Below are 22,107 nucleotides of genomic sequence, written 5' to 3'. Positions count from 1 at the left end.
TTTTGATTGATTTTAGTTTGAAGCCTAATTTTTTGGGTATTAGAATGTCTACCCCCACTTGTTTCTTGAGTCTACTTGATTGGAAAATCTTTTCCCAACCCATAAATCTGAGGTACTATCGTTGAAGTTGAGGTGTGTTTCTTGTATGCAGCAGAAGGATAGTCTTTGTATTCATTCTGTTACCTGTGTCTTTTTTTGTTGTTTTTTACGAGACAGGGTTTCTCTGTATTGTTTTGGAGGCTATCGGTCCAGACCTGTGTCTTTTTATAGGTGAGTTAAGGCCATTAATATTGAGGAAAATTAATGACCATTGATTGTTCATTCTTGTTTGTTTTGGATTTGGTGGTGGTGTTGGAATTGTTTGTTGATTTCCACCCCTATTTTGTTTTGGCTGTTGGTGAAGCAGGATTATCTATTGCCTGTTTTTATTGTTGTAGTTAACTTTTCCTTGAGTTGGAGTTTTTCTTCCAGAAATTTCTGTAGAGCTGCATTAGTAGGTATTTATTGTTTAAGTATGATTTTCCCATGAAATGTCTTGTTTTCTCCATCTCTAGTGATTGAAAACTTTGCTGGGTGTAGTAGTCTGTGCTGGCAAACGTGGTCTTTTAGTGTTGATAGAATATCTGTCCAGGATCTTCTGACTTGCAGAGTTTCCATGTAGAAATCAGGTGTACTTCTGATAGGTTTGCCTTTATATGTTATTTGGCCCTTTTCCTTAGCTGCTCTTAATATTCCTTCTTTATTCTGTATGTTTGGGGTTTTGATTATTATGTGGCAAACTTTTTGTGGTTCACTCTATTTGGTGTTCCATAAGCTTCTTGTACTTTCAATGGCATGTCTGTCTTTAGATTGGGAAAGTTTTCTTCTATGATTTTGTTGAGTATGGTTTCTGCACCTTTGCCATGGGTTTCTTCACCTTCTTCTATACCTATTATTCATAGGTTTGGTCTTTTCATGGTGTCCCATATTTCCTGGATATTTTGTGTTAGGGAGTTGTTGGACTTGAAGTTTTCTTTTGTCGATGAATCTATTTCTCCTAGTATATCTTCAACATCTGAGATTCTGTCTTCCATCTCTTGCATTCTGTTGGATATGCTTACATCTGTAGTTCCTGATAGTTTACCCTGCTTTTCTATTTCCAGCATTCATTCATTCTGTATTTTCTTTATTGTCTTTATTTCAGCTTTCAAGACTTGAACTGTTTGAATTGTTTCCTTCACTTGTTTGGTTGTTTTTTCTTGGCTTTCCTTGCTTTCTTTAAGAGATTTGTTTATGTCTTGATTTTTTTGGTTTGTCTTTTCCTCCATTTCTTGCATTTTTGTTTGTTTTTTTCTTCCATTTCTTTAATGGATATTCTCACTCCCTCTTTAAGGGTCTCTATCATCTTCACAAAGTTGTTTTCAATGTCATTCTCCCCTACTTTATTTGTGTTAGGATGTTCAGGTCTTACAGTTGTAGAGTCCATAGATTCTGGGGGCATCATATTTGTCTTTCTGTTGTTGGGTGTGTTCTTATATTGTTATCTTCCCATCCCTTCTTCCAGTGGGTGCAGGTGGGGTCTCTCCTGTTCCCAGTGAGTGTAGGCAGGACTAGGACTGCAATGTTGGCAGACTCTGGATGGTTTGGCCTACCAGGGTAGGTCTACTATGCACACAGTCTCTGGGGAAGGAAACTTCAAGGAGGGTGAGGGAAATGTAGACCATATAAGGGCCCACACTCACCTCTCCTGGTGGGTATAGGTGGGACTAAGTCCAAAAAAGAAAGTTTTAAATGAAGAAAAGGAGTGGGAATAGTGGACAGCCCTGTCTCATTCACGATTTTAAATTGATTACTTTTAGGTTTTTCTGAATTTACAAAGGCTACTTGTGTATTTATTGTAAAGAGTATTCATTATGTTGAAGTATAGTTCCTGTGATCCTATTCTCTCTACAACTTTTCTCATGAAGATTTTGGGTTTTTCTCAAAGGCTTTTTCTGCATCTACTGAGACAACCATGTAATTTTTTCTTTAAGCCCATTTATATGATTTATCATCTTAATTAATCTACATATTATCTTAGGGTTTCTACTGCTGTGAAGAGACACTATGACCATGGCACTCTTATAAAGGAAAATATTTAATTGGGGTTGGCTTACAGTGTCAGAAGTTTAGTCCATTATCATCATGGTAGAACATAGAGGTATGCGGTCAGACATGTGGAGAACAAGTTGAGAGTTCTACATCTTGATCTGCAGGCAGTAGAAGGAGTCTGTGTTCACATGAACATAGCTTGAGCAAAAGAGACCTCAAAGCCCACCCCCACAGTGACACACTTTCTCCAAGAAGGTCACTCCTACTCCAGCAAAGGCACACCTCCTAATTGTGCCACTCTGTATGCTGGCCATTTTCTTTCCAATAACCATATATGTTTGCTAAGAATTTTTTCATCTATGTTCATCAGGGAAATAGGCATGTAGTTTTTAAGAGGTTTTCATTTGTTTGCTGTGTGTGAGAGTGTGTGAGTGTGAGTGTGAGTGTGTGTGTGTGTGTGTGTGTGTTTCATTTTAGAGCCAGATAGCTTCTTAGAAGGGTTTTGAAGTCCTCCTGTTTCTTTGGGGATGGTTTTTTGTTTGTTTGTTTGTTTGCTTGCTTGCTTGCTTGCTTTGAATAACCTTAAAATGGTTGTTGTGAATCTTGTTTGAGAGTTTTGTAAAATTTTTCTGTAACCCATCTCTTAGTTCCTGATTTTGGTCAGAAGGCTTTTTGTTACTGTCTCAATCTCCCTATTTGCTGTTTGTCTGTTTAGCTTGTTAATCTCTTCTTGGTTTAACTTTGGGGATTTGCATGAATCCAGAACTTTGTGTATTTTTGATATTTTCCAACAAAATTATGAATTTTTAGTGTCTGTTATAATGTTTTCCTTTTCATTTCTGATTCCGTACATTTGGGTCCCCCCTCTTTTTTCCTTTGGTTAGTTGGTCCAATTGTCTGTCAATCTTTCTTATTGTTTCAAAGAACCAGCTCTTGGATTCATTGAGTCTATGTATTGTTATCCTTGTTTCTATTTCATTAACTTCTGCCTGTTCTTTTATTATTTCTTGCCATCTACTGGATTTGGGGTTGGTTCCCTCCTGTTTTTCAAGCTCTTAAATCTCTTCATTAAGCCATATATCTGTGTTCTTTCTCATATGTAATGTAGGTACTTGGACATATAAATTTCCCTTATAGGACGCTTTTAACTCATAACAGAAGTTTTGATCTATTATGTTGGGGTTTTTTTCATTTACATTTACTTACAAAATGTTTCTTATTTCTTTCTTGTTTTACCTTATCTTATTCATTATTCAGTAATGAGTAGTTTCATCTCTATGAGTTTATATATTTACTACAGATTTATTTTCTATTAATTTTGAGTTTAATTTCATTGTGGTCAGACAGGATATGCTGACATATTCCAACTTTTCTGAATTGGTTAAGATTTGATTTGTTTCCCAGGATGGGGTTTATTTTAGGGAAACTTCCTTGGGCTGCTGAGTAGGAAGTATATTCTTTGTTGTTTTGATAGAATAATCTGTAGATATCCGTCAGAACATTTGATCCACAATGTTATTTAATTATGATATTTCTTTGTTAATTTTTTTTTGTCCAATGAGCTATGTGTTAGAGAAAGTGGACTATGATGTCACCTGCTATTCTTAGTTTTTGTTAGTCTGCATTTTCATTCCAGTACTACTCTTTTTACAAAATTTGTTGCACCACAGTTTGGTGCATATATTTTTAGGATTCTAATATTTTCTTGCCTAATTATTCCCTTGATTAGAGTGTCCTTATTTTATCTCTCTAGATTCATTCTAGTTTGAAGTTTATTTTGTCAGGTACTAGGATAGCAGCTTCCTGGTCCCATTTTTTTATTTAACTTTTTACACATATACTCTCAGTTCCCTTTCCCTCCCCTCCCCATTCCTCCCAGCCCTCCATCCCACACCATCTCCCTTCAGATCCCCAGGGAGGATAAGGGCCTTCCATGAGGGATTTTCAGAGTATGTCATATAATCTTTCTCCCATCTTCCTCTCCCCTCCCCTCCCCGGGCTCCCAATCCAATTAGGAGATCTCTTCCCATAACCCCTTCTCCAGGTTACCATGCATATCTCTCTTAGGGTTATCCCCATTTCCCAGACTCGCTGGTGGTGGGATTGTAGGCTAGTAATCCCCTGCTCCATGCCTAAAATCCATATATGAGTGAGTACATACCATGTTTGTCTTTTTGTGACTGGGTTATCTCACTCAGGATAGTTTCTTCTAATGCCATCCATTTGCCTGCAGATTTCAAGATTCCATTTTTTCTGCTGAGTAGTACTCCATTGTGAAGATGTACCACATTTTCTCTATACACTCTTCAGTTAAGGGGCATCTAGGTTGTTTCCAGGTTCTCGCTATTACAAATAATGCTGATATGAACATAGTTGAGCAGATGTCCTTATTGTATGAGTGTACATCATTTGGGTATGTGCCTAAGAGTGGAATTGCTGGGTGTTGTGGTAGGCTGACTTCCATTTTCCTGAGAAAACGCCATACTGAATTCCACAGTGGCTGCACAAGTTGGCATTCCCACCAGCAGTAAAGGAGTTTTCCCCTTTCTCCACATTCTCTCCAGCATAAATTGTCATTAGTGGTTTTGATTTTAGCCATTCTGATGGGAGTGAGGTAGTATCTCAGAGTTGTTTTGATGTGCATTTCCCTGATGGGTAAGGATGATAAGCACTTTCTCAAATGTTTCTCAGCCATTTTAGACTCCTCTATTGAGAATTCTCTATTTAGTTCTGCACCCCAAATTTTTAATTGGATCCTTTGGTGTTTTGGAGACTTGCTTCCTGAGTTCTCTGTAAATTTTGGAGATCAGCCCTCTGTCAGATATGGGGTTGGTGAATATCTTTTCCCATTCTGCGTACTGTTGTTTCATCTTGCTGACTGTGTCCTTTGCCTTGCAGAAGCTTCTCAGTTTCAGAAGGTCCCATTTATTAATTGTCAATCTCAGTGTCTGTGATACTGGTGTTATGTTCAGGAAGCAGTCTCCTATACCAATTCATTCAAGGGTATTTCCCACCTTCTCTTCCAAGAGGTTCAGTTGGCTGGATTGATGTTGAAGTCTTTGGTCCATTTGGACTTAAGTTTTGTGCATGGTGATAGATATGGATCTATCTGCTGTCTTTTACATGCCAGCATCCAGTTACTCTAGCACGATTTGTTGAAGATGCTTTCTTTTATCCATTGTATAGTTTTAGCTTCTTTGTCAAAAATCAGGTATTCAAAGGGGTGTGGGTTGATATCAGGGTCTTTGGAACCTTCTCTAAAATAGACCACATAGTTGGAAATATAGCAAACCTCCACAGATACAAAAAAAATCAAAATAACCCCCTGTATCTTATCAGACCACCATGCTTTAAAATTAGAATTCAACAACAACACAAATCGCAGAAATCCTACAAACTCTTAAATTAACCCTCCATCTTTTTCTATTTTTGTATATTTTTCATTCTTTCTTTCTTAGTGTGCTGCTGGCTGTGTAACTGGGTGGCTGGCCCCTTGAGTCCTCCCCCTCCTTCTCTCACTCCTCAATCTTTTTCTCCCAGATACTCCTCCTATTCATTCTTTCTGCCTGCCAGCCCCACCTATCCTTTCTCCTGCCTTGCTATTTTCCATAAACAGCATAAACAAAGGTAAGGCATCTTAAAATGATATTCAACAACAGCATGTAGCATATCTGCAGTTCTGTGCCACATGACTGGGCTATAGGGTTCCTGGTACAGAGGGTCTGTGATCTAAAGAATCCGAAAAGAAGGAAGAGGTACTAGGAAGAGGCCATGGTCCCTGGGAAGCAACTACAGACTTATCAGTATTGGGAGACCAGTACTCCAGAAAGTTAGAAATATATATATATATGTATATATATATATATATATATATATATATATCCAGAACACCAGGATAAGTTAATACATTCATAGTGGTCCCCTGGAGAGGGAGAGTGTCTAGAAGATCAGCATCCCTGGCAAGCAGCTGTGGAGTGAGCAGAGTGGAGAGGTGCTGTGGTTGGGAATACAGATCTAGAATACATTTATTTATATATTTATTTGTTTGTTTGTTTGTTTAAAATCTTCATGTCTTTATACACTGTAGCTTGATAATATTCACTCCCAAATCCCTTCTACTCATTTTCCCAGGACACCCTCCCAACCATTGGCTCCCATTTTCTTGTCCTTTCTGTTTTTTGTTTTTGTTGTTGTCATTGTTGATTTGTTTGGTTTTCCTTGTTGTTCTTTAAAACCTCTGAATCCAGTTAGTGCTGCCTGATAGAATAATGGCTGACTTTGTTTGGTTGTGCAATTCATGCACAAACAGCTGCATCTGTAGTGAGTGCATGAGCACAACAGTCATGTAACATCCAGAAAAACACACATTACAGCACTCTTTCCTGTCCTCCAGCTCTTTCATTCTTTCTTCCACCTCTTTTACAGTGTTCCCAGAGCCTTCATGACCCCACTTAGATATCCCACTTAGAGCCAAGCACTCAACTGATGCCTAATCAGCATTTTGACTGTGCATCTCTATATTAATTGTGGCCCACTGCAGAGAGAAGCTTCTCTGGCCAAGGTTGAATGTATAGAGAAATCCAACAGAGCTTTGCAGCTGACTTGAGTTCCAGAATGCTAGCACGTGAGCATTAAACTGCCTTTTGTGACTGTTACTTCTGAAATGGCTACCTTCAGTTTGAAGTGTTTGAATCTTACCTGATATCTTCCTAAAGAATTCAAAGTCTCTACAAAACTTGGTTGTCAGAGAACTTGGAAAACCAAGATGCCATGTGACTGAGAAGTCTTTGAATTGCTTCCTTAGGGGAACTTCAGACAAGAGGTTTTAGTATGAGGAAGTTGACTTGCTAGGGTGTAAATTGCATAACAACTAAAAAAAAAGGTCTTTTGCCAAGTAATTGTAGTCAGTTCACCATAAACTGGCTCCCCTGCTACTTCTTCTTTTTTTTTTTTTTGTTTTTTGAGACAGAGTTTCTCTGTATTGTTTTGGAGGCTGTCTTGGAACTCCTCAATCTGTAGACTAGGCTGGCCTCCAACTCACAGAGATCCGCCTGCCTCTGCCTCAGAGTGCTGGGATGAGAGGCGTGCGCCACCAATGCCCGGCTTCCCCTGCTACTTCTAAGACAAAATTCACCCTGGAGTGACCTTATTTCTTCCACAGTTCTGCATGAAACCAAACACCTACAGTTTAGAGAAGCATTAATCTATGGGTATAAGCATAAATATTCAGAAGGCAGTTTAACAATATACCCATTTAGCAAAATAGCACTAGATCTTTCCCTAAGGGTTATAACCTCCTGAGCATGGGTTTTAGACCAAGTTTACAGGCATTAATTCTCTCCGGTTAAATTCAAATCTAATTAGAAATAACTCAAATCTAATAAGGAGGTAGATGGCTACCCTATGACTTGCATGTCATTATTGCAGCTGTGAGCAAGTCTCACTTGGCAGGTCAATATTGCAGCATTCATGGTCACCATTAGGTAATATCATTGTGGATTTCTCCCCCAGTATCCTCATAGTATCTGCTAGTTACCCAGCATGGAAGAAGCTTCATGTCTGTTCCAGCTTGGAGTCTCTAATTCCTGTAACAAAAGTATGTTGTGTCTTCAGCAAGAGGGTCTTAACTCTAGTTCCAGTAGACTACCAAGAGCAGCAGCAACAGGCTTTGTTGTTTTGGAGTCTCTGCATCCTCCCTAAAGAGTACTTCTTAGGGAGGGACTCCATGTTTGGCATTGGGATTTCTCTTTAATAACTCATGTCACAGGAAGAAAACACAGTGCATTCATTACTCACTAGCCTACATTTACTTAATTTATAGTTTGGTTAAGTTACAAAGTGGTGTGTTTCCATAGAATCTATCATACATTGTTAGTTTTGGTTTACCCATGGCCACCCACTCCTCTCCCCTGTCACACAATCTCTATCCTCACTTCAACCTTGCACCACTTAAACCTAACTTAAACAATTTTTCAGCATAAGGTTTCTACTCTGTCTGCAACCCTTAAGGCCTTTTAGACTTCACCTCACTTTGATTCACATGGTCACATTTCTAGATAAAAAGCTACAGGCAATTAATGGCTATTAACAGAGGAAGACTCAGTCTTCTCCAGAGATGAGTCCTTCATAGGTTATCTAGTCCCAAGGGGGTCAACATTAAATATGTAACAGCAACACTAAATAGACTCTGCACAGTGTGTGTGTGTGTGTTATGTATGTATGTAATGATCATTAAAGAAGAAACTGAGTTTGAGAGGGAAGGAGGGGACACAGGAGGAGTTGAAAGGGAGACTAAGAATGGTGGAAATGATGAAATATGGTATGGAGAGAAAATTCTCAAAATTTAACCTAAAATAATCTTTAAAAATAACAAATTAAACATACTAGTCAAAATAAATTGATCATATACATAATATATAATCATATGTCATATGATCCACATATGACAGAAAATATAGCATCTGTCTCTCTGGGCATGACTACTTCACTAAATAGGATATGTTCCATTTCTATCCATTTTCCGTGGAGTTTTTATTGGCTTTTTCTTCTTTCTATGTGTATATGTATGATATGCATACATGTGTGTGTGCATGTTTGCATGTTGGGACATACATATATGGGGGCCTATTGTGTGTGCTTGTGTGTACCCTGAATTGATATCTGCAATCTTCCTCAGTTGCTCTCATATTCTTTGAGGCTGAGAATCTCAACCATTCCCAGAGTTTGTCCATAAAGCAAGTCTAACTAGCCACCCTGCTCTGTGGATCCCCTGACTCAACTTTCTGAGCATGGAATAGCAGGGGCCAAAATTAAAATGCATCATGTACAGGCGATCTTGGAATCCAAATCTAGTCCACGTGCTTTTTTGTCAGACTCATTAAATTGCTGCCCCAGATGCTTTAAAGTGTGACCAAAGTGAAAAGGATTTAGATGTGTGCAAGGCAACACGTACCTCCCAGCTGGAAGACCTTAGACAGCACAGCCTGGGAAGAGCTGAGCCCTCTCTTGGCGCCTGAGAAGACATGGCCTGAGCCAGGCAGACCTTGGCCACAGACATCAGTGAGCAACCTACTGCACTCAGGAGATGTTAGATGTCCTACAGAAGACAATGAGAGCAGATCTATAGATCTTGATTTCACAGACAATTTGGCCCTAAAGCCAGTCTCTCAAGGGCTAATTGTGTAAACTGATGCTACACTCTGTGCTATCACCAAATTTTCTCCAACACCTTCGCCAAGGCAGGACAGACAGCTGTGTTGTACTTTTGGCAACTGGCAGGAGCTGAGGGATGAACTTGGATTCTGGTCAATGGGGTATCCTCCTATCTGTCTTATCCTGAGTTCCTTCCAAAGAAGATGATGAGATGAGGCTTGTATTCAGGTACAAAACTGAAAATAAGACTCCAAAGCTGCACTTGCCGGAGGAGCAAGGTGTAGGGCAAGACAGAGGAAGGCAGCAAAGTGTGCTGTGGTATATGGAAGAGCAGGTTACATCAAGAGCAAATGTGTTAGCTTGTTTTCCATTGGCAGGACAAGAAACAGAGACGGGTAACTTTTGTTATTCTTGTTTGCTTGTTTGTTTGTTTGTTTGTTTGTTTGTTTGACTGACTGACTGACTGAGTGTAGCCTAGGATGTTTCCAAACTCACCATATGAAAATGCTGGCCCTGAGCTCCTAATTCTTCTGATTCTCCCTTCTGAGTGATGAATTGCAGGACTATAGGACCATTCTAACTAGTTTTTGTTTGGTTGGTTGTTTCGTTGGTTGTTTGGTTTTTGTTTGTGTTTTTAGAATTTGTCTATTTAATTATAGCTCTGAAGTCTGGAAATCCAAGAGCAAAGACTACAACTGCTCTGCTTAAGAAAAGAGCACTAGGGGAAGGCCCAAGCTTCAGGCCTGGAGCAGCAGTGCCAGAGGGAGGCTGGAGCTTAAGGCCCGGAGTAGCATCAAGGGAGACACTAGCCTCATACGTGAGAGCAGCATCAGAGCCTGGAAGCAGTCTCAGTGGGAGACCAGAGCTTCAGGCCTGGAGCAGAGTCAGGGAGAGAGCCGAATCTCAGCCTGGAAGCAGTGTCAGAGAAAGACTGGAGCTTCAGGCCTGGAGCAGCATCAAAGGAGCCACAAGCCTCAGACCCAGGAGCAGAGTCAGAGGTAAGTTTGAACTTCAGGCCCCAAGCAGCATCAGAGGGAGACCAGAGCTTCAGGCCCAGAGCAGTGTTGTGGCAGGTCCAAATCCCAGCCCAGAAGCAGCAGCAGAGGGAGGCCCCAGCCTCAGGCCAAGGAGCAAGGTGTGATCACTGGGTGAAGCAACAGCAATGTTTTCCAGCAGTAGCTTCCAGAAATGATTGCAAAAAGTTCCTCTAGGAAAGAGCACCTATGTCCCAGCCAGCATCCTCTGGCATTTCTTGGTGGGAGATACCCCAATACTACATTGACTACTGGACCCTCAGCGCCATCTACACTTCCAACAGGAAGAGCATCCACCAGAGCTGTAACCCCATCTGTACCCCCAGGAGTGACCACCTGAGCATTGGGCCCACTACCCCCAGGAACATCATTCACCAGAAGCTCTGCTCTTCTTGTGCCTGATTAAGAGAAGAACGAAGCCACAGCCCCCAACTATACCAATTGGAGAAAGAAAGAATCCCTGAATCACAAGATCAACTTACACTTATTAGAGGAAGAGATGGGTAGACAACAAGGTAAGAACATACTTAACAATATAAAGAGCAATAACTAGTGGTGCTACAACAGCAAAACCCAATACAAATGAAGTAGATGAAAATTACCTAAAAATAACTTTAGGAGGATGATTGAGGCCCTTAAAGAGGAAATTAAAATTCTCTTAAAGAAATGGAGGAAAAGACAAAATAACTGGAAGATATCAGCAAATCCCTTAAAGAAAACCAAGAAAGAGCAATCAAACAAGTAAACGATTCAAGACATGAAATCTGAAATGGAGGCAATAAATAAAACACAAACCAAGGGAATTCTGGAAATGGATAATCTGGGTAAATGAAAGGACCCACAAATGCAAGCATAAACAACAGAATATAATAGATGGAAGAGACAATTTCAGGCAATGAGAATAATTTGGAGGAAATAAATTTATCAGTCAAAGAAATGTTTAAATCCAACAAATTCTTAACACAAAACATGCAAGAAATCTAGGACCCAATGAAATCCCTGAACCTAACAGTAATGGGAATAGAAGAAGGAGAAGAAGTTCAACTCAAAGGCATGGAAAATATATTTAACAAAATCATAGAAGAAAACGTCCCCAACCTAAAGAAGTACATTCCAGTGAAAATACAAGAGGCATACAGAACACCAAATAGACTGGACCCCCAAAAAATCAAAACAATAAACATACAGAATAAAAAAAAGTATTAAAAGCGGCAAAGGAAAAAGGCCAGGTAACATATAAAGGCAGACCTATCAGAAATACACCTGACTTCTCAATGGAAACAAGTCAGAAGGTCCTTCTTATCTGTTATGCAAATACTAAGCAACCACGGATGCCAGCCCAGACTTCTTTACCCAGCAAAGCTTTCAATAACCATAGATGGAGAAAACAAGATATTCCATGATAAAAACAAATTTAAACAATATGTAACCACAAACCCAGCCCTATAGGAAGTACTAGAAGGAAAATGCCAACCCAAGGAAATCACCTATGTCCACAAGAACACAGAAACCCCAAAGCAGCAAACCCCAAAGAAGGGAATTGAACACACAATGCCATCACCAACAACAAAAACAAAAATAACAGGAACTAGCAATCACTGGTCATTAATATCCATTAATATAAATGGTCTTAATTCACCTATAAAAACACACAAGCTAACAAATTGAATACAAAAACAAAACCCATCCTTCTGCTGTATACAAGAAACACAGACAGATTCTACCTCCAAGTAAAAGGTTGGGAAAAGATTTTCCAATCAAATGAACCTAAGAAACATGCTGGTGTAGCTATCCTTATATCTAACAAATTAGACTTCAAACTAAAATTAATCAAAAGAGATGAAGGTCATTTCATATCCATCACAGGAAAAGTCCATCAAGATGTAGTCTCAATTCTGAACATCTATGCACCAAATACAAAGGCACCCACATTCTTTAGGAAACATTTCTAAAACTCAAATCACAGATAAACCCCACACACTTATAGGGGGAGACTTCAACACCCCAATTCTCACCACTGGACAGATCTACCAGACAGAAGCTTAACAAAGAAATAAGGGAACTAACAGAGGTTATGACATCTATAGAACATTCCACACAAACACAAAAGAATATACTTTCTTTTCAGCACCTGATAGAATACATCACATACTCAGTACCTCAACAGATACAAAAAAATTGGAATAAACCCCTGTATCCTATCAGCTTAACGTTAGAATTCAACAGCAAAATTAATTTCAGAAAGCCCACAAACACATGGAAATTGAACAATGATCAACTGAACCGCCACTGGGTCAAGGAAGAAATAAAGAAAGAAATAAAAGACTTCCTAAAATTTAATGAAAATGATTGCACAACATACCCAAACTTATGGGACACAATGAAAGCAGTGCTGAGAGGAAAATTCATAGCACTAAATGCCTACATAAAAAGCTGGAAAAATCTCACCCTAGTGAATTAACAGAACTGAAAGCACTAGAACAAAAAGAAGCAAACTCACCCCGAAGGAGCAGATAGCATCCCACCTACCGTCATACCCTTCTCCAACAGCCATAATAAGCAGAAGCTGCGTGTCAGGGCTGAGGATGAGTTCCCTGATCTAACCAGCCATAACAACCATATGGCCAAGTTGCTGACCCCCGAGCTGTACGCCGAGCTCTGTGCCAAGTGCATGCCAAGCGGCTTTACATTGGACCACGCCATTCAGACTGGCATAGACATTCCCGGCCACCCGTACATCATGCCGGTGGGTGCGTTGGCAGGCGAAGAGGAGTGTTCAAGGACCACCTCTTTGACCCCATCGTTAAGGACCGGCACGGCAGCTACCAGTCCTCCAGCGATGAGCACAAGACCGACCTCAATCCAGACATCCTTCAGGGCTGTAATGACCTGGACCCCAACTATGTGCTGAGCTCAAGCGTGCACAGAGGTCGCACCATTCATGGCTTCTTTCTCCCACCTCCCGCCCCCATCCCACACTGCAGTCACGGGGCACGAGAAGCTGGCAATAGAAGTTCAGTCTGAACAGAGACTTGTGGGGCAGGTACCACGCGCTCAAGAGTATGACAGAAGCAGAGCAACAGCAACTCATTGACGACCACTTCCTCTTCGTCAAGCCTGTGCTGCCTCTGCTGCTGGTCTCCGGCATGGCCTCTGACTGGCCGGATGCTCGCAGCATATGACACAATGATAACAAGACTTTCCTGGTGTGGGTCAACGAGGAGAACCATCTGCCGGTCATCTCCATGCAGAAGCGGAGCAACAAGAAGGAAGTGTTCACCCAATTCTGCGCTGGCCTCACCCAGATTTAAACTCTCTTCGAGTCTAAGAACTACGGGTTCATGTGGAACCCTCACCTGGACTACATCCTCACGTGTCCATCCAACCTGGGCACCAGACTGCCGGCAGGTGTGCACATCAAGCTGTCCCACCAGGGAAGCACGAGAAGTTCTCGGAGGTGCTCAAACGATTGCAGTTTCAGAAGCGAGGCACAGGTGATGTGGACACCGCTGTGGTCACCATGCCTCCGACTCGGACCACTTGGACTTCTCAGAGATGAAGCTGGTGCAAATGGTGGTGGATGGAGTGAAGCTACTCATTGAGATGGAAGAGAGGCTTGAGCAGGGTCAGGCTATCGATGCCTGCCCAGAAGTGAAGCCTGGCCCTCACCCCACCGCCTGCTGCTTCCTAGCTTAATACCCTGGCAGTGCCTGCCATGCATCCCTGGTGGCTGAGCCCTTCGCCTTGCTGTAGAGACTTCTGTAGCCCTGGGTAGAGTTCATTTTTTTCTTGGCTAAGCTGTTGCTGACACTGAAATAAACTAGGGTTTGGCCTGCTCTGTCTCTTGAAAAAAAAATGGGTTACAGATCTAAACAGAGAATTCTTAAGGAAATGCTCAACATCCTTGATCATCAGGGAAATGCAAATCAAAACCACTTTGAATTTCTATCTTACACCTGACAGAATGGCTAAGATCAAAAACACCAATGACTTCTTATGCTGGAGAGGATGTGGAGAAAGGGGAACACTTCTCCATTGCTGGTGGAAGTGGCAAACTTGTATAGCAGCTGTGGAAATCAGTATGGTGATTTCTCAGAAAATTAGGGATCAACTACCTCAAGATCTTGCAATACCACTCTTGGGCATATATCCAAAAGAAGTACATTCACACCATGAGGACATTTGCTCAACTATGTTCATAGCAACATTATTTGTAATAGTCAGATCTTGGAAACAGCCTAGATGCCCCTCACCTGAAGAATGGATAAAGAAAATGTGGTATATTTACACAACGGAGTACTACTCAGCAGTAAGAAACAATGACATCCTAAAATTCTCAGGCAAATGAACAGAACTAGAAAAAAACATCCTGAGTGAGGTAACCCAAAACCAGAAAGACAAATATAGTATGTACTCACTCATAAGTGGAAACCATACATAAAACAGGAGATACCCAGCCTGCAATTCACAACCCCAGAGAAGCTAGAACCCTCTTCCAGAAACAAATGGAAGCAGATGCAGAAATCCACAATTAACCAATGGGCCAAGTTCCTGGAGTAAAACAGAAGTGAGAGAAGAATGATAATATGAACAAAGGAGTTACAACTATGATGGGAGAACCCATAGAATCAGGTGACCTGAGCTAGTGAGAGAGCACTGACTCAGGTCTGACAAATGGGGAACCTGCCTAAGACCGAACTAGACTCCCTTAATATAGGTGACAATGGTGTGACTGGGACAATATATGAGGTCAATGGCAGTGGGTCCAAAATCAAACGCTAAGGCACAAACTGACTTAGTGGAGTCCATTCTATATAGAGAGATATCCAGCCTAGACACAGGGGTGTGGGGGTGGAGAGGTGCCTTGGTCCTGCCTCAACGAGATGATGGGACAGACTTAGTAGACTTCCTAAAGAGGCCTTACCCTCTCTGAAGAGCAGAGGGGAGGAAGGAGGGAGTGGAAGAGGAGAGAAGGGACAGAAAACTTGGATTGGGATGTAAAAATAAATTAATACAAAAAAAAGAAAACAAAAAAAGTATACAAGCAAGCAGGGGCCTGCAGAAGAGAACGGGAACCCTTTCCAGTAACAGCTTGCCCGTTGCTAGAAAAAAAACTATTGATCAGTTAATAAGGGGACTGCCCCCATAACTTAAAATACCCACACTAGACCCTTTTCCCCATACTGCTACAATGGCAAGTGAGTTTCAACACTATTTTCATCATAAGTTTCAGTGGACACTAAAATCATCCAGACAGTAGCCACAAACAAGGCTTATTGTTACTGATGATATCTGGAAGATAGTACAAAATATGCCTGAGATTTCCAGGCTTGGGAACAGGTGACTAAGGCATCCCAAAACTACCACTTCAGAACCAGAATCTCAGGACTTACAGAATCGTGTTATCTGGACTGCAATGGTGGGGGCTAATGAGATCTGTCAGGATCAGACAGTTATTCCACTCTCTGTAATATCCCCCATTACTCTATGGCCTCCATGACCACAGCCCTCAAATTACAGATGGGAAAGCCAAAGCTCAGAGAATCTAGTTGATTATCCCATAGACTGCATGAAGACAGTTGCATTTGTGAACTTACCCTTTATTCTCAACCCAAAAAGCAGGTCTAGCACAGAGTAAGACATCTATAAATATCTGAAGTGTGGGAAGAAAAAAAAGAATCAACACTAATGAGTTCACTTACGATCCATCTTTCCTCCCTAATTTATGATTTTTTTCAGAATAAACAGGCTGGCTTGGGAGAAAGTATTATGGTGGGATAGTTGCTCAAAAAGCACAGAAAAAGACAATAAAACAAATGGGGTGGTGTGGAGGCAGGTATTATGATGGGATGGTTGGTCAGAAAGAAGGGTAGGAAGACAATAAATATATATATACATATATATATATATATAATCATGCTGGTAGTCTGAGGAACAGTGATAAAAACTGCAGATGTACCTTCACCTTAAGCCTAGGCTGGAAAATGTGGAAATGAAGGAAATGAATTCAGCTATGGTCCACTATTGAGGAAAGCTGGGGAGATGAGCTTCTTAGAGTAGTGGGCCCACAACTTGCATCGCTAAAGACCTTCCATCCATCTTCTCCTGACTCTCCAGGACACAGGCACACAGAACCACGGGGGACTGACGATGACTTCTGGGGCCCTACAGGGCCTGTGGCTACTGAGGTGGTTGACAGAGAGAGGAACCTGTACCGGTGAGTGAGCTCTGCCTGGAAAAGGTGACTTTCCCCAGCACACTAGCCACACTTTTCACCTAGTCTCTACCCTGTCTTATACCATCACCAGTGCCAGAGGCAAGGCTAGGACTGGAATACAAACTTTGGGTGCTATAAAGATAGGGGTCTTTTACATAAAAAATTCAGACATTTACAAAACTGGAGAGCACAAAAACTTACCTGACCAATGACTCAACTCCAGCATCATCACGGAGGAGCTATTAATGTAGTCTCTCCGCTATTGCTTAGTTTGCCAGTTGGTGCTATCCTTATAGATCTCTGGAAATCTCACTAGTGTCATCTCTCTCCTCAAACCTATAATGACTCCATCTATTATGGTATCTCTCATCCTGATCTCCTCTATTCTTCCTCCAACTCAATCTTCCTGCTCCCCCATGTCTTCTTCTCCCCTCCTCTTCTCCCCCTCTCTTTTACCTGATTCCCTCTCCTCTTCCCCCCATGTTCCCAACCTACTCAAGAGAGCTTGTCTCATTCCACTTCTCTGGGGTACCATGCATATCTCTTGGGAACCTCCCTGTTTCCAAGACTTACTGGCACTGGGATTATAGGCTGAGACTCCCCTGATCCATGTCTAAAATCCATATATGAGTGAGTACATACAATGTTTGTCTTTTTGTGACTTCACTCAGGATGATTTCTTCTAGTGCCATCATTTGCCTGCAAATTTCAAGACTCCACTGTTTTTTTTTCCGCTGAGTAGCTCTCCATTGTGTAAATGTACCACATTTTCTCTATCCACTCTTCAGTTGTGAGGCATCTAGGTTGCTTCCAGGTTCTGGATATTACAAATAATGCTGCTATGAACATAGTGGAACAGACATCCTTGTTGTATGAATTGCTATATTTTGGGTATATGCCTAAGAGTGGAATTGCTGGGTCTTGTGGTAGACTGATTCCCATTTTTCTGAGGAATCTCCATACTGATTTCCAAAGTGGCTATACAAGTTTGCACTCCTACCAGCAATGGATAAGTATTCCCCTTTCTCCACATCCTCTCCAGCATAAGCTGTCATTTGGTGGTTTTGGTTTTAGCCATTCTGACAGGAGTAAGATGATATCTCAAAGTTGTTTTGATTTGCATTTCCCTAATGGCTAAGGATGTTGAGCACTTTCTCAAGTGTCGCTCAACCATTTTGGAGTCCTCTATTGAGAATTCTCTATTTAGTTCAGAACCCCACTTTTTAATTGGATCCTTTGGTGTTTGGGAGACTTACTTTTTGAGTTCTTTGTAAATTTTGGAGATCAATCCTCTGTCAGACGTGGGATTAGTGAATATCTTTTCCCAATCTGTGGGTTGCCTTTCTGTATTGCTCACTTTGTCCTTTGCCTTACAGAAGCTTCTCAGTGTCAGGTGGTCCCATTTATTAATTGATCTCAGTGTTTGTGCTACTGGTGTGATGTTCAGGAAGCAGGCTCCTGTACCAATTCTTTCAAGAGTACCTCCCACTTTCTCTTCTAACAGGTTCAGTGTGGCTGGATTTATGTTGAGTTCTTTGATCATTTTGGACTTAAGTTTTGTGCATGGCGATAGACATGGATCTATCTGCAGTCTTCTACATCCAGCAGTCATTTTTTTCCAAATTTGTTTCAACTACTCACATTTCTCCTTTGTCATCACTGTCATGGTATTGTGGTTCCAGGACATTAGGTGACTTCACCCCCAAACATTTCACTAGTCCCCTCTGCCCCGTTATTAAGACAAGACCTCGTCTACTATGACCAACTCACCATTACCACATCAACAGAGGTGACGTGTTTCCTTCATTCCATCTACAGTCTGTGCTCAACTTTGCTCATTTTCTGAAATGTGGACTTTCTGCTGGTTATTTTATTCATGGTGTAAATGGCATCTTCCCCTCATTATATTTTGTTTCTTCTGTCTCTTCGATTTTCCTTAAATCTCTGCACTCCTACTTCACTAACTGCCACTGTGTGCCAAGAATCCACTAGAAGCAAAGAGCATGAGGATGCTTACAGCAACACTGGCCTTCAAGAATTAAAGTACCATGAATAATGAGTGATTATATACACAGTCATGTTATCTTCCATAACCTGTTACACTCCTTCAACACTATCACAGTCACTGTCTCAGCTAGAGAAATTGCCACTTTAACTTACTCAAATAGGAAATGACACTTGTCCACCCACCTGTCACCAAACAAGAAGCCTTGAGAAAATCACTGAAGATCTTGATGAAGCACTGTGTCAAGGCCAAGGCTCTATCACTAATATTAGCAGATGTGCCCTTATTTTTGGGAAATGTACTCTGTAACAATATAAACACAAAACCCTGAAGATGAATGTCAGTTGTAGAATCTTACCTACTGTGTACAAGGTCTTAGCTTGATCCCCAGAACTTCACACATACAACACACACACATACACACACACACACACACACTATTTCATCACACTCATCATCATTATAGGAATAGCTAACTGCTCCAGGTGTGTGTTACCTGTAGGTTTGCTCTAGATCACTCATTACTCACAGGTCTATGAGATGGTGCTGTCATTACCCCTATGTACATATGGGGAAACAGATTTGGGGGTTCAAACACTTACTTAATGATCTTCCTATAGACAGCAGAGGAACCAGAACTCAGAGTCATCTGGCTGAAGTCTGCAGTGTCCCCAGCCCTGCACTGGGTCTGAACTCAGCAGATGAGCAGAGCTGGTGTTCACTTATGTCTGCCTCTCTCTCTTCTAGAGTTCAATTCCCTATGGCTGGTTCCTACCACTGTCCCAACATAGGACTCTGCTTTGTGGTGACAAAGGCAGTGACAATCAAGATTGAATTCTGTACCTGGAGTCAATACCTGTATGAGACTCCCTTGCTGAACAGTCACATAGTGGCTGGGCCTCTGTTTGACATCAAAGCTGAGCAGGGAGCTGTGGCTACTGTGTACCTCCCTCATTTTGTGCCTCTCCAAGGTAACCCAGAGAAGGATAGGGAGGAGGGTGGTGATAATGGGAGGAGATGACAGGTCATATAGGACAGTGTAGGATGGTGGGTGATAAGGAAAGGTCTATGATGTCCTAGGTGAGGCAGAACAGATTACAGAGGTAGGCACTGAGATGTTTTGTCTTCCCTGCTTATCTGATGCATCTTTTTGAAGCATGTGTCTCCCAGACTTTTGACTTTATTTCTATTTTACATAAAGTTCCCTAAGTGGAAAGTGATGTCTTGCAACAGTATTAACTGACATCCATTGAGTGCTTTTTTATTTTATATTTAAGTTAGAAACAAGCTTGCTTCACATGTCAGTCCCAGCTCCCTCTCTCTCCCCTCCATGCCTGCTCCTCCCCCACTAGCCTCCCAGTCCCCCACCTAGTCCCCACTCTGTTCACCCAGGGAGGATGAGGCACTCCATGGGGGATCTCTAAAGTCTGTCATTTCTTTCCTGGGAGGGTCTGCACCCTCCCCCAAGTGTCCAGATTGAGAGAGCATTCCCCATTGTGCGATAGGTGCCCAAAGTCCATTTGTGTGCCAGGGATATATACTAATCTACTACTACCCAAAGCACCATAGATTGCCTAGGCCTTCTCACTGACATCCACATTCAGGGGGTCTGGATCAGTCGCATGCCAAAAGAAATCTACAAATTCAATGCAATCAGCATCATAATCCCAGCACAATTCCTCACAGACCTTGAAAGAACAATTCTCAACTTTATATGGAAAAACAAAAGACCCAAGATAGCCAAAACAACCCTGTTTCCAGAGTGTCCGGAGGAATCACCATCCCTGACTGCAAGCTCTATTATAGAGCTATAGTCGTGAAAACAGCTTGGTATTGGCACAAAAATAGACAGGTAGACCAATGGAATCCAATTGAAAACACTGATATTAACCCACACATGTATGAACACTTGGTTTTTGACAAGGAAGCTAAAATTATACAATGGAAAAAGGAAGGCAATTTCAACAAATGGTGCTGGCATAACTGGATGCTGGCATGTAGAAGACTGCAGATAGATCCATGTCTATTGCCATGCACAAAACTATTAAGTGCTTTTTAAACACAATGTCTCTCAAGAACTCAGCTGGAAACCAAGAATAAATAGTGCAATATGAACATACTGATGCAAAAGGAAGACTGAGGAAACTAACAAGATCATTGGGTATCCATGGTCTACCAACACTGTAAGCTATTACACTGCTGCAGGAGGGAGAAAATGACATCAATAGATTCCATCTGTGTGCTGGTGCCACGGAAGAGGGCCTTCCTAAGAAAAGAGGGAGGCTCACAGAGTAGCCCAACCTCAGTCATCTCCAAAGTCTTTCAGAAGATATTTTAATAAATGCAAGGCTACCAGTGAAATGTCTCATATAGAAAGCCATTACTACAGCTCTGTGGAAGTTAAGACAGGATAATTTAGAATTGAAGGGCAGGCTAAACTATACAGCCCAACTGCCTAAAAAGCGGGGGGGAACAACAGCAACCACAAGGAAGCAGGTTTTGTACAACTGGCTACTGAGACTGACTTCTTTCTTGCCTCAAAGAGTTCAGGAGTAAGCCTACCATAGAGACCAGGAGGATCCACCTCACATCAACTGAAGATGGTGCTTGCTCAGGGTATAAAGGTGATGAGCAGCCATAAGAGGTGAGACCCAACAGCTGAAGAAGTCATGAGAGGTAAAACAGAAGCATGGGCTGCTCCAGCCAGTTGAAGAACAATGAATAGAAAACAAGTTAAGCATCCTCTAGGTTAAAAGTAGTCATATTTAATGGAAAGCACACAAAGAGAAAAACTGAAGATGAAGAAGCCAAGGGGGACTCAGTTGAAAAAACAAAACAAACATAAACAATAGTAACATCCACAAACACTCAAGGCCCCGAGCTCTTGACACTGACCCAGGAGCACTGTTCCCCAGGTGGTGCCTTCCTAGTGTGTCTAATGAGGCCAATCCAGCAGATCCACACAGAGTTCCTGGTCTCCCCAACAACACTTGCCCCAGTCACCACTCAAGCTTCTTCTCTGCAGGTCACCGCCTTTTCCGTTTCTTACTCCCACTCTCAGATCAGACGGTTGCCCCACTGGAATGTTGAAAGAAAATGATTGTGTTACAGAGCATGGAAGCAGTAATACATGTAGGAAGGACAGTCACAGGGCCCGGTGGTGGCGCAGGCATGTAATGCCAGAACTGGAAGGCTAAGGCAGGAGAATTATGATTTACATCAACAAATACGTAGTAGTGTCCTGTATCAAAAACCTAAACTGATAAAGAAATGAAAGAACTTGGTGTTTTAAATGTTTTTGTAAACTTACAATTTAACAATGAAAACTCCAGCACCCCACATTCCCCTCAAGTCCTGGGAAGGTCAGGACTAGCATTTATCTTAGTAAGAAGGGAAGATGAACAGGTACAGCATCTTCCTAGATCCTGTCAAAGTTGGCAAAGCACAAAGAATGGATTAGTGCCAGATCTGGAGTTGGGGCTGAAGCTGACGTAGGTAAAGGAAGGGTTTCAAGTCCCCAAACAGGCACACAGGAGACATTTTAGTGCTGGGAGCTCCATCTGAAAAAAATATGTTACCTCTCATCCCTGACTTGGACAGCAGTTGTAATATGTGCTGACAATGGAGAA

The 22,107-nt window shown here is 41.6% G+C and overlaps 1 protein-coding gene and 1 pseudogene across 6 annotated transcripts in view; both read left to right on the top strand.

Moving 5' to 3' along the window:
- The window catches only part of LOC106020915 (NACHT, LRR and PYD domains-containing protein 1a-like), a 56,204-nt gene that overhangs the window by 26,041 nt on the left and 8,056 nt on the right, over positions 1 to 22,107 (top strand). For all 6 annotated transcript variants that reach the window (XM_040749059.1, XM_040749058.1, XM_040749057.1 and 3 more), the window contains exons 5-7: positions 9,882 to 10,220; positions 16,374 to 16,473; positions 19,226 to 19,449. In XM_040749059.1, the coding sequence (XP_040604993.1) occupies positions 9,882 to 10,220; positions 16,374 to 16,473; positions 19,226 to 19,449 (663 nt within the window). The remainder of the gene's footprint in view (positions 1 to 9,881; positions 10,221 to 16,373; positions 16,474 to 19,225; positions 19,450 to 22,107) is intronic.
- On the top strand, positions 10,446 to 13,952 carry LOC121132741 (annotated as a pseudogene).

The sequence above is a fragment of the Mesocricetus auratus genome, unplaced genomic scaffold, assembly GCF_017639785.1.
Source record: "Mesocricetus auratus isolate SY011 unplaced genomic scaffold, BCM_Maur_2.0 Super-Scaffold_100007, whole genome shotgun sequence".
Lineage (NCBI taxonomy): Eukaryota > Metazoa > Chordata > Mammalia > Rodentia > Cricetidae > Mesocricetus > Mesocricetus auratus.
The sequence above is the reverse complement of the archived record's forward strand: the minus strand, read 5'-3'. Positions and strand labels throughout refer to the sequence as shown.